At 40.3% G+C, this 13,622-nt stretch overlaps 1 protein-coding gene across 1 annotated transcript in view; it reads right to left on the reverse strand.

The window, feature by feature from the left end:
• DIP2C (disco interacting protein 2 homolog C) overlaps positions 1 to 13,622 on the reverse strand; it is a 308,057-nt gene that overhangs the window by 33,912 nt on the left and 260,523 nt on the right. The window contains exons 30-32 of the mRNA XM_053984007.1: positions 12,552 to 12,682; positions 3,664 to 3,832; positions 2,563 to 2,733 (exon numbers count right to left, since the gene is read on the reverse strand). Of these exons, the coding sequence (XP_053839982.1) occupies positions 2,563 to 2,733; positions 3,664 to 3,832; positions 12,552 to 12,682 (471 nt within the window). The remainder of the gene's footprint in view (positions 1 to 2,562; positions 2,734 to 3,663; positions 3,833 to 12,551; positions 12,683 to 13,622) is intronic.

Consider the following 13,622-nt stretch of genomic DNA (forward strand, 5'->3'; position numbering starts at 1 on the left):
CATAGTCAAGCCATAATCCAGCCTAACTTCTTTCTCTGAGTGTAGCCAGCTTTCCTGTATGTTTGCAGTGGGTTGACCCAGTCAGCAGCTCAGGACTCACCCAACTCCCTCTGGGACAGGGAAAGCATAGGAAGAGCAAAAGTGAGAAAATGCACAGGTCAAGATGAAGACAGTTTAATGAGAGAAGGAAAGAGAAAAACCCAAGTGAAGCAAAAGCAATCATTCATCACCCCCTTTGAACAGAATGATGCCCAGGCAGTCTCTGAGCGAAGGCTGCTCTGGAAGACCAACCACCCTTTTTCTTTAATGCTGAGCATGACATTATGTGGTATGGGATATCCCAGGTCAGCTGGGGCAGATTTCTTGGCTATGCCCCTTCCCAGCTTCTTTCTCCTCCAGCCTGCTTGCTGGAGGGCAGTGGGGTGATGGTGCAGGGGACACAGAGAGAAATGGGGACAGCCCTGATGCTGTGCAGGACTGGTCAGCATGAGCCCAGCCACTGGTGTGCTCCCAACACTGTTCAGTCACAAATAAAAAAGAGCTCCACACAGGGTGCTATGAAAAACATTAAATTCCAGGCAAAACAAGCACAATGTTACTTCCAACAGGCCACACTTTGATATTGCACCTGGCTTTACTGCTCCTTAGTGTTCTCCCCTGATTTTATTATTTGTCCTGAATTAAGGACTTATCAGTGAAGCAACCACCATGAACCATCCAGAAGTTGGTGCTTGTCTAAAATGGAGATTTTAATTAGTGGCAAGCAAACTTCTGCAGCTAAAAATTTGCCCTTGTAATCTAAAGTATCCTTCACGTCTGGTCTCTCCAAGGACCAGAAGCCAGAGGAGTTGAGCTGTCTTTCAGAAGCAGCTCTACCACAGCTGCTGGGAGAGCTGACAGACCCCATCCTGATCTGTTTCCAATGAAGGTATGTCATCTCTTCCCTGATTCCCCTCCTTTCTAAAACTTTTTTATTCCTGGAGAATATTTATGGCAGCAATTACAGAATGGCAAACCAAACAACTCCACCTCTGGGCAACAGAATGACTTTTAACCCTGCTCAGCTTTGCCTTGTCAAATGATTGACAGTAATAACTAAAGACACCCTAGGGATGTAGGGATCCTCTGCTGCAGAAAGAGAGAAAGCAAGCAGTACTGTGGCACACCTCCTTGTATTCATATACTGGTAACATTGCAAAGGGCAAGAGGCTAAAGCAGGCACAGACATACTGCTCTGTGCTGAACCCATAATCTCAATTTGTCAGTTTTCTGTATTAAAAATATTTACATTTACAATCAGAAAAGGAATAGCAGATTCTTATTTGCAGTGCCACTGAGAAGATTTGCTCTGACTTCCACACCAAAGCAGATACCCATGTGATCTTCATGAGAAATCCTTCATATAAACCAGGGGCAGCTGCCAGGTTTGAAATGCAAGATGGACTACACAGAGTACAGGCAACTCCGACTGAGGACACAGTGACTTTGAAGAGGTTAGAGACATGGCACATGACCAAATGGATATGGAACTTCCCAGCCAGAGCAGCTGCTGATGCAGAAGATTATTCTTTTAGTATTTAAAAAGTTATTAAGTTAGAAAGCATATTACATCTGAGTAGGACACCTATGGTATTATTACAGGAATAATATGTGCAACTCTGAAACCAGATTTGGAAGGACAGAAAGAGATCAAGAGTCACAAAAATGAGACAGAGATCAGGAAAGCATGTATTAAGATTCTTTATCTATTTATCAAAATTAGGATGTGTATTAGATGCATGACAGAAATAAGATTCTTATTCTAGAATAAAAAATGTCTGGATTTAATGCCAGATGATTTTAAACTGGAAATAAGGTGAAATTAATTAAAAATGTAACATCCTAAAAAAAGGCAAGTTAACTTTCATCACATGAAGTCCTCAAAGATAAAATACTATACTCTAGATCAACCTAATTTGCTTGGTGCAGTTATCACTGGTTGAAAAACTAGATGCTATTCAGAAATTCAGACCAGATAGCAACAGTGTTCCATCAGTCATTAAAATCACAACTCAGTAAAGATTCCTGGAGAATACACATTACATCCTGTATTATCCTTGGGACTTTTCTTCTGATTAGAGGATCAAAACAGAAGAGATATAGCAAAATAGTTTTCCTTGTGTGCAGAAAATATCTACCTAGTTAAACAGGTAATGGTTGGAAGTATTTTATGAACAGAAGGAATCCATTTTGTAACACACTGAAGTAAACACTTGGAAACTGTCGTTTACATACATGATTACATACTGGCTCTGGAGTACAGAGTACACGTTCTGTCACTGTCAGGTGCTTTTCTAGTTGCTGTATTCATGGGCAGAATAAATGCTATGATTGCAACATGAGAGGAATGAATTGTTGACAAAGTAACAGAAATTTACTACCTGTGTATGCAAGAACATTAAGTACTACATGCATTTTCTTAGTATCTCTATGACCAAACAGCCAAAGGAAATACAATGAATGCTTCGTACTGAAAACCATTTCCTTAAAACAACTTTAGACTTAAGGAGTGAAAAATCTTACCTGCAAGCATATTGCCAGGTTTACTCTACAGCCAAGTGATGTGCTGACAGCCCGTGGATGGAGACCCAGGTCTTTAAATAACTTTGAAAATGACTGAGTAAGAGCTATCCGAGGTCGTTCTTCAGCCACTACTACACATGTCCGTACACGTGAAAGGTCCAGTCCCCTTGCCTAAAAAGAAGTCAAAATGTAACAAAGGCCTCAAATGGGCAGGTTTAATGCAAAACAGAAGTTCTTAAGTGTATTATACAGGTGATATGATTCAAGAGGAACAGCAGAACAGAGGCTAAGGTATCAGTACAATTTCCATTTTTCCTGGAGGCCAGATGGCCAGATGACACTCTAATAGCTGAAGAAGCACATACTTGCTTGTCATCTCAACATTAGCACATAGGAAATGATGGGCATGCTAATTCTGAAGGGAGGGAATGCTATTTCCCCAAATTAATCAGACGACAGTGAATAACAGAAAACAGGATGCAATGTCTAGACTTGGAAAAACTGATTAGGAAATTATTAAGAGAGGATGGTAAAGGCTGGAGACATCATAAATATCAGCAGCTCAAGATTCAATTTATTTTAGTAATATATGGGAAATTCCAGATGATTTCAGATATTTTACCAGCTACCTGGCTTTTAATTCTGGAGGGGGAAAGAAGATATACCCTCCTCTCCATACAACAAGGACCATCTAGTTAAAACAACACAGTTCTTTTAAGCATGTGATTATTTAACTATAGAGGTCAAAACCAAACTAATACTTCTTATAATCAGGGTATTCATAAAACACACTGTACAGTGTAATACTCCTTGAGCCTCTTGGACATTTACATCTCTGTTTCCCAACACTTGCCTATCAACATAGGCTGCAACACACACCAGAAAGCTTAGGTAAATAAAAGCCTTTCCTTGATGTTTAATAGCCCTGTGATCTGAAGAATGACTAGTATTGATACACAGCCTTTGGCAAGGAGTAACGTGGGTTCTGTGGAAGCTGCTTGTGCCCTTTGATGATTTTTTTCTCCCAGCAGACACTCAGCAGAGTGTTCAAGGCTCCCACCGTGCAGGCGGCAGGGCCTGCGGGAGAGCAGAACCACTCACCTTCAACGACTCTGTTTGCGAACCGAGTCCCTTAGTACAGAGCTCCATGACTGAATAGGAACAAAAAGTGTCTCTCACTTTGTACTGACTCACGGCAAGAAGCCACAGGGCAGGGTTGGTCTCCAGCTCTGAGGGAGGAATCAGAATAGACTGGTGTCCTGAATAAACGCTGCAAGACACAAGATTCATTAACACACACTAAACACCCGTGTCCACAGACAAGCCATGGCGTAGGTGAATATACAATTTAACACAGCACTGGCTGGATCACATAAAGCCTTACAGTGCTTCACAGCTCCATAAGTTTAACATAATGTTTAACCCTGTTTTTTTGCTGTTCTTCCAGAACCTATGATGAATCATGAGGACTGCAGGCAGCATGTGCTCCAAACTACTAATTCATTCAAAATTCCAGTGGACTTTGCTGTTAGGACTGTACCACAAAGAGCAAAATAGCTCAGTTATTAATGGTGTGAATAAGCAGTGTAATAATATTAAGAAAAAATAAGTGTTGCTGACAAATACTTTGGATTGAGTAATTAGTATTTTAAGAGACCTTGACTAAAAGAATACTTTATTACTTAATATGGAAACAACCTGCCTCCCGCTAAAGCAAGCAAGAGGTCTGCAATAATTTTCAAGGGAGTAAATCTGGCCCTAATTTAACATCCCTTGTAGTTTTATATTTCTTCTGTGAAAGTTTTATGAACTTTTGAAACTCAAATATGCTACATCTCTTGAATACTGGATACCCACTGAGCATAAATATTGCAAAAATACACTTATCAGGGTCCCTGAGGGAAAAATTATGTCAGAGCTAATTTCTCTGGTACCTAAGATCTCCCCAAGGGAAAGATATTCCCAATTTGATGATTTTATTTCCCATGGGTTCTATGTTGTTCACTCATCTCACACAGGCAGATTTGCCATCAATTTTACAGTCCCCTCTCATCTCAATTTGTGATCTGTAGATATTTCAAATCGGAATGGTGACAGCGTAAAGCCTCCAAACCATAGAAGTTCTGAGAAAGGACCATAAAAGCCCCCAAGATTTATGATGCATAAAAGAATCTCATTTGTGACTTGAAAACTTGAAATGACAGCTTGGTAAAGTAAAGTCAATGTTTTCAAATCCAAGTGTCTGAGGTAGGACATGAAATGGAAACTTATTTTCAGGAATATGAGCATCTCTGTCACACTGGACATCAGGCACCTTTGCAATTCTTGCAGATGGGCTGCACACACACACACACACACACACACACACATTCCCTCCCCACTTTCCCCAAACCCAGATGAGAGTGCTTTCAAAAGCTGTGCCATGTACAACGAGGTTTGTGTGACCTGGATGTCTTTACTTGGCACAATAAAGGCAAAAGAGGTGAACAATTCCAGCCAAAACAGCAGTTAATAATCCAAATTGTTTGGGTCTCCACTGAAGTATGAGCCTGAGGATGTCATGGAATATGTATGAACTACAGTTCAAGCATTTATCACAGAGGAGAAATTTTATCTTTGACTGCTTGTCCCCATTTATGCCACACTGGGTGACTGATGAGCAGTGGCTTGCTGTGCAGCATTGTGTTCTGGGATGGGGCTGACATGGTGGCCATGCACGGGGCGGGCAAATGAACCATTACCCTTTCATGGAATCAGAATAAAGTATCATTGAACCTTGAGCATGTGCTGCATAAACATGTGAAAAGAGATCTTGGCAGCATTACCCACACCTGAAAGGGGAATGCCCTGAGCTCAAGCAAAAGATCAAACCAGCCAGGGAGTAGTACTGATTTTTACTATAAATATTACCTCACTCTTTACTTCTTAGCAAAGTCTATTAAGTTTTTCAGAGAAGACCAAAAGCCTGCTTAGGGCTCCACAAACAATCAAGGTGTGCAATCTCTCTGGCAAATACATAATTCTTACAAACAGGAAGCAGTAACCACTCAAGTAAAAATCTGGGATGGGCTCCAATCTGTACAAATATGGTATACGAAGATTCACCTTAAAACCCTTCCCCCTGACCCTGAACTTCTCTAATTGATGCAACCAGTATCAGGTGAAAAAAATTATCTGCATAATAATAAACATGATGCCAGGGTGTCAAACGTGGGAGAACTATTACTCACAATCATATTAAGATCCCTTAGGTATCACTCATTCACCTGGGCAGACATAGCAAAATCAAAACCAAATCAAAAGAACAGATCCCTGTACTGAAAAGTGTTTGCACAAACTCCACAGTAATATTGGAGAAGAAAGCTGCATTGCTTTGGTAGGAAAACAGGAAATTGATTCCAAGTGTATCTTACCAGGAAATCATTCAAAATAGCATAATTTACACCAAAGACAAATGTTTTCCCACTCAGCAACACTAATGTGTGAGGGTGAACTGTCTACCTGTCTTGATCAACTTATGGACAAGAAAATGGTTTTCACAAAATTCACACAGAATGACTGGGTTGGAAGAGACCTTAAAGATCTTCAAGTCCAACCCAGCCCCAACACCTCAACTAAACCATGGCACTGAGAGCCACATCCAGTCTTTTTTTAAACACATCCAGGGGTGGTGGCTCCACCACCTCCCTGGGCAGGCCATTCCAGTACTTTATCACTCTTCCAGTGAAAAACTTTTTCCTAAGTTATCCAACCTATATTTCCCTTGATGCAGCTTCAGTTTTGCTCCCACCAACAGTCCTGCAGCAAAGCATGAGGATCTAGATGCAAAATAACCCATTTTCTTCAGACTGAGGGAATGATCAGGCTTAGACTAAAAAAACTACTCCAATTAGACTGAAACAAATTAAGATATTGCTAGTAAGTTTTCTGAGTTTTCTAATGCCTCAAAAATACTGTGGAGTTCAGGATCAAACTGCGCAGCAGAAGGAAATATCTAGCAAGAAGAAAACTATCTGTGGTGGAGAGCCTCACACGTGCTGCTTTTGACTGCAATACACAAACTTACAGCCAGCTGATACCATGCCTGCAAACTTCACACCCAGCACAGGCTTTGCCTACTGAGCTGTGGTTTAATAATCCATGCACATCCTCTGATTTGCAAGAGCAGTTGGTGCAGCTACAAGAAGAACTACAAAAGCATAATTGTGGGGTGAATGTGCCAGTTCCACAGCTGAAGTGGTTTATACAGCACCTGGTCACTGTGACGTCGGCCATCATTTGGCTCAGTTCCCTGAATCAATCTCTGAAACATTACACAGAATTTGTGTATCAGTCCAAGCCACAAAATGCTACATATCCCTGAAAATTCACAGATCTATATTCCCCTGAGAAGCTGTCTATCACCCATGTTTTGGTAGAGAAAAAGCTGAGGAAAAAATACCCTTGTACAGCTGGTTGAAACATTTCATACCATGCTAGTGGTTTCAAACCACTGTGAGATGTTAGAAGGTGCTTGCTTAGCATGAATGCCAAACCACAAACAGGACCATGTGCTTGAACAAACTGCAGTTGTGCAAGGCTGCATTGGAGGTGCTGGATGAAGCATGACATGGTTCCAAACCTACAGAAAGTTCTGTCAATGCTGCCTCCATGTAATTCTAGGAACGGCAGAGAAGTTTGGTAGGTTCATCCAGGTATGGAATTCCAGATTTGGTAGATTTAATCCTGAAACAGAGGCACTGAACAAGGTGAGGTAGTTCCATCTCACCTTGAAACAATCATAGTTAAGATGGTTAAGCTGTCAGCTTGGCTATTCTCATACAGGAACCAACAAAATAATGGTGAACATTGGCAGCAGGGGGGTGAATGGGATATTAGGAAAAATGTAGGAGTTTAAATATAAACAGTTGAACTTAAATTCCCCTTTCTGAGATTGCAACAATATATGATACAATGGACTAGGTGTAAGATTTTACTTATGCAAATACTGGGAAGGAACTGTATCAAGATTGTCACAAAAGTATCCACCTCCTGATGCAGGAGCAGGCACAGTGCGGAGCACCCCTGGATCACCTTGTCACAGCGACTTTTGGGATGCAGATGCAGAGTGAGTGAGATGCAGGAGTGGCTGAGATGCAAGATCACCTTTTAGAAATGCTGTCTTCCTTTAGAGGACTGCAGAACAATCCAGGAAAAAAAAAAAAGTATTCATGTGGTGGACAAAGCTTTGGATTTTGGCAGTAAGTGAAGAGCCCTGTCTGCCTGCACTAAGCAAGGACTGCTCAAGAACAGGAACAGTCCAGGTAAAAGCACCAGGATGTATTTTGGTATGACCTTCACCATCTGATCACAGCACTGGCTACGCTGTTCCAGCAACATATGGACATTCCTGGAAGGACCTCTTGGCACTCAACTACTCCACTGAGTTGGAGCTTTAGCCCATATTGTGCTGAGGCAGCTCAGCAGTAAAAGCTGAGGTTCTATTATAGTTCCAAACATTTCAGCAGGTCAATAAATGCTGACAATGGCAAGTGCAATTTGCAATTGCATTCTGGCAGTTACTGACCCATCACTGCCCTTACTCCTGTGTCCTTGTCGGGTGACATGAGCTGCTTCCCCACTTCAGTGGAGGAGGCAGGTGGGTACTGCTGAATCCTGTAGGTGTATGCATTTGGTTTCTGCATTTCTACAGATGATATTTGTCACTTGGTGATGAGGGACAGGTATGGGAACTGGGTGTTTGGTAGAACAAAAGTCTTCACAATCACTTGGACCAGAACTTGTAGGAAGGCCAGTACAAGCTATAGAGGACAGTGTTAGGGAATATATCTCTCTTAGGCTTCAAAGGACTTGGGCCAAAATTAAATCTTCAGTTCTGGAGATCCAACAGATCTCAGGCACACAGTGCTCTAAGAGCATGACTGCACATGGAAAGCAGATAACCCATCAGTACCAGAGACAGCAAAAGGCCATTGCTCAGCCTTGAGCATCATTCTGATTCCTTATCACCATCTCTCCTGCCTCACTATACCCCATGTATGGGCATGCCTCCAGAGGTGATGGGGTAGCTCTGCCAACTCATCTCATAACTCACATATCAAGGTGACTCTGGGCGTTCAGCTGCCCTTGAACTTTCCAGGCTTGAGGCAGGTTTAACAGTACTGATGTAATGTGGAAGGAAAGCAAATTGCCTCTTCCACAAATTGCCACTGGCTACAGACTCTCCAGGAAACTGGCACACGGCAGTGTGTGGGCAGACAACACACCTTCACACTCCTCCTGTGCCAGTTATGCACTTTGCAAAATACATGACAGATGTTTATGTTCATATCCTTCACTTCCCATGTCAGAGTTATCTGGTTCTGATGTGGCATTTAGGCTTCTTTATGCAGTCTTGCCTTTAATTTGCTGCACATGGGCTGGAAATTGGAAATGCTTATGCCTGCCAGTTATCTTTAAGTTAGCCTAAAAAACCTAACAATAATCAGTGATTCCTAACAAAATACACTTTCCTAAAATGCAGTTCTCTTGTCAGTGTTGCAATCCCTTGCTTACTTCTTGCACAATTCCACCTGTCTGGTTACTAAGAAACCTTGCAGTCTTTTTGCAGCAGAAGCCACCTGGCAGCAGCACTGTGGATTTTGGCTTCATGCTATGGAACAGAGGCAGCAGGAGCAGGACAGGAGAAAGTACCTTCCATGGAGAGCCTTCCCTGGACCATTTCACAGCAGCCATGTTATTTATTGCATGGCTGCTGCAGAGCAGAAAATTCAGTTCCTCTGGTCCAGTCTGAGTCTCACTGACTTACACTTGACAGGCTCAGTTTCTGAGAATATATATAAAGTTTATTAAAAATTATTAATGTACTTAATTTTAATTTGAGCAAGGACAATTCTGTCTTCTGGCAGTAAAAGTAGGACTGCAATTTGAGTTGGCTTAGCTGGGCTAAAGTAGAGGGAAAATCTTATTCTATTGCATTACTTATCAACTATCAATTAAGTGAATCCTCACTAATGAACTGCAGAATGCTGTATTCTGCCACACAGGGACATCTTAATTTCAGGAAGCATTTCTGAACAATGGGATTTAGAGTTCATTTTTTTACATTTGAGGAATTTTTTTTTCCTTTTGAAGAATGTAATACATTTTAAAATGTAATGCAATACAAGTCAGAATACTAGGATCACCTTCTCAGAATGGATAAATGAGATTGTTAAAGAGAAAAACGCAAAGATAATGTATTCTTTTATTGAATCATGAGTAAGAACTCGTTAAAATTAGGAAGTTAGGGGTTTGTGAACTCACATGGGGATGACGTCTGCTGCCACACCCAGGACTTGTTGTTCAATGGCAAAGGTTCCAAGGAAACCCTGCTGGAGCATGCAGCCAGTTTAGAGGGACCAGTTCTTTTTAATGTATTGCTCTGCTTTGCAAGGTTTCTTTTCTTTATTATTTTATAACCTTTAGGCCATAAAATAATAAATTAAAAAAAAATAAAAAACTTTGCAAAACTATGCAATATATTCCAAACTTACCAAAGGGCTGGCTCCATGCTCCAGCAGCTTTCCTAAGTAGCTTTGACCTCACAGAATGGGGCATTCTGGGGCACCGCAGTGGAGCAGGCCAGCACAACATCTAAGCACCTACAACGGGGATAAAAGGTTAGTTTTTCTTTCAATTCCTTAGTCAATGCCTCCTTTGGTCTAGTTAATAAAGGAATTTAAATGTACTTTTAACTGCACCCAGCACAGGAGGTTGCTCTTGCTTCCTGCTGGGCTCCAAAAACAAAGAGTTCCTATTTAACTCCCAAAAGCCCCTAACTAATAAAAAATTGAAGATCAAACTTCATTTCCATATGCCATTAGAAATATTAATTTAGTAAGTGGAAGTGGTGACAGACAATCATAAGTTTAGAGTAGAATTCTTTGAGATAGAAATCTGGGTTGAAATGTTGGGCAGGATCCAGTTATGCTAAACCTCAAAGAGTAAAATGTAAAGTCATAAAATTTTAAATCATGAGGAGTAAGAGCCTTATAAACTCCAGGATGTATTTTTGTTTTCCTTTCACATCAAATAATACTCATTTCTAAAATAGTAATGAAATGGAAATTAGATTTGTAAGTGGAATTAATTGGGCTGTATCTGATTCCAGCTTTCTTCAAATGACAATCGCTATTCTAGCAGTTTTTCTGATTTAATAGGAACAGGGGATCAGTGGCAAAGAAGAGATTGATGTGAAGGTTCATAAGTCTAGAGTGCTGCTGGCCTGATCTCAGTTCCTTCAAATCCCTTGTCTCCTTTTTCTTCTTTGAAAATGGTATATAAAATTTTCTATTCTTTCTGTAATGAGCACAGACTCTGCTTTCTCCCAGAGGCTTGGTGCCTTAATTCATTTGTCAGTCATAAACAATCTTCTCCTTCTGAAAGGCTGAATACTATCAGTATTGGGAAGGACCTAAGGGCAGCAAACACATATTTTTTGGAAAAATGGTTCTGGAAGGAAAAAAAAAAATTGCATTCAGGAGAGTCTTGGGCACCACAAATTATTTGGGTTTTGGACAGGTCAACATTTATCTGTTTTATGGCTCTTTCATGATGTTGCATAGAAGTTATTCCTGGATGCTCTCTGTTCCAGCACTATCCTATACAATGATACATTCCTTAGCTGAACTCTCCTCTGGTGCTGCACACACCTTCCCTGGTCTAACAGTGCTGACATCAGCACATGCTGGAACACTCAAGTCTTTATCAGAAATAAAGTGACTTTAAAAAAGCAACATTTAAAAATTAAAATTAAAACAGAGTTACTTAATTAAAACCTCACTATTTCTGAAGTGTTTTTTGCGGCCTCAATAGTTTTACTTTTATGTTGGTTAAATAAAACACTGAAAACCCAAAAGTTTTTCAAAACAAAGGCAACTCTAATCCCTATGTAAAATCCAAAACAGTATTAGGCAAGTATAGCTTAAATCAAGAGAAACTGATCAAGAATGAATAAGATAATACTGTTAATCTTTAGCCTATTTGATATACAATAACAAATATTTTTAAAGGGCAATAAACTGTGCCAATAGCCTCCTTTTAAATAAACAATAATTGCTGAAAAGAAATTGTTGCAGTTGTTTTCAAATAATACTTCCTTCAGGTATTTAGTAAATTGGTACAAAGTTGATCCAAAGTATTTTTAATGCTGTGGATTATCTTCATTTCAGCAACTAAAAATAGCAGTACTGCTAACACCAAAGAACTTTCTGTGGAGAGAGCAAAGATGTCAGACCACTGTGACTCTGAGATGCCTTCATCAAAATGGGCTCCATTAACACTCCCACAGTTCTTTTCCTTTGCCTCTGTATCAACCCACCTAACTTAAAAAAAAAAAAAAAAATCAATAGACCTGCTTTCAGTGCTGAACTGTAACTTCTCTGGAGTACAGAGATTAACAGAAATGTTATATTTCCACATTTATTAACCAAAAAAGCTGATTCACATTTCACTAGAAATGTTTTGTTTTCTGATAACTTCGCTACTGCCATACGAGTACCTGCAAGAAAACACACTTATGTGTCTCTGCAAAAATCACATCCTGAAAGTCTCACAAATGAGAGAGTCCCTGATACCTACTCCTGCTTTCAGATTAGAGAATGAAAAAGAGGACATGATTCCTTAAGGTAATATTGGTAAAGCACTGCTTTCATCGAATAAAACAAGCCAGGCTCTGCAGAGACAGCAGTAAAGCAGCAGGAGGTCAATGAGCAGCCGTGCTGATGCTCTGTACGTCCAAGTCTAAACACCTATGGCCATGCCCTGCTCAAACAAACCACATCCTCCACACAGCAGCTTCCACACAGCTTCCAGCAATTCCAACTGCCTGTGGCGGTCCCAGAGGCGCTGTCTGTTCCTCCCATCCTTTCATCACTCACATCATCCATTCTGTTGTGCCACAGTACAATGGAAACCGTGTTTCAGAAAAGGCTGAGGTGAAGCCTCACCTGCAGAGGCACCAGAGGACAAACCCAAGTCCACAGTAGGGGTCCAAGCAGATTGCGACTTCCCGGGAGGGATAAAGCTCACACTGCAGCTTAATAGAACGACAAAAGGCACTAGTGGCTGCATGAGACATCTGAAAGACAACAGCAAAGCAATTAAAATGATCAACTGTGTCATTGGAATGCTCACTCCCTGACTGCACCAAGTGATCACATCAATTACAGGATAAAAACACCAAATAAATATTGACTTTATGCTCAATGTAATTTACTTTATGAACACAGGTAATTTATATCTTAGAAAACGTAATTTTCCTTCAAGAGGGCACCCACGTAATTGTGAAAGGGGAAAGGAGACAGAATGAATGGTAAGTTTGAAGTGATTTAGGAAGAAAGCTGTGAGTGGTTTAAAGATGTGCTCCAAGCTGTATGCAAAGCTAATGATAACATGATACACTTTCTGGAAGAATAATGGAATGAATGACTGAATGAAACACTTTGTTGATCATCAGTAACATATTTTAAAGTATGTATTTCTTAACAAAATAAATGAAAAATGTCAAAGCACTTCTTAAATTGAAAGGGATTTTGCCAGCAAAGCAGTACTAAGGAGCTAATCATTCAGCAATAAAAATCCCCAATAAACTTAGAAGAGTTTCTGTAAATAAACATCTGTAAAATATCTTCATGTTATCCAGCTCCTAGTTGAGAAACAGGCTCTTAAAATCTTGGTAAGGAAGCTTTCAAAGATAATACAAGCAGAAAGTAGGAAAAACCTGATCCAAAGGAAATTATTCTGACTTCTTTCCTAGTTTTAAGATGCTTTCCACACTCACCCATCCTGACTTACAAGTTCTAACGACAATGGAAACAGGAAAATATCTTTTAATGTTTGTCCTCTCTATTAGTAACAGGAAAGACACCAGTGTTAGAAATACAGTCTGGATAGGAGTTAACCTATCAAAACTTTGATCTCTGCCACTTTGGGAGCTGGTTGCTTTATATACTGATCACTGAGAGTCAATGGAGGAAAACGGGCACTTGGAAGGTAAAATTTATTTGATCTTAAAGTAA

The sequence above is a fragment of the Vidua macroura genome, chromosome 1 (genome assembly GCF_024509145.1).
Source record: "Vidua macroura isolate BioBank_ID:100142 chromosome 1, ASM2450914v1, whole genome shotgun sequence".
In the NCBI taxonomy this organism is placed as follows: Eukaryota; Metazoa; Chordata; class Aves; order Passeriformes; family Viduidae; genus Vidua; species Vidua macroura.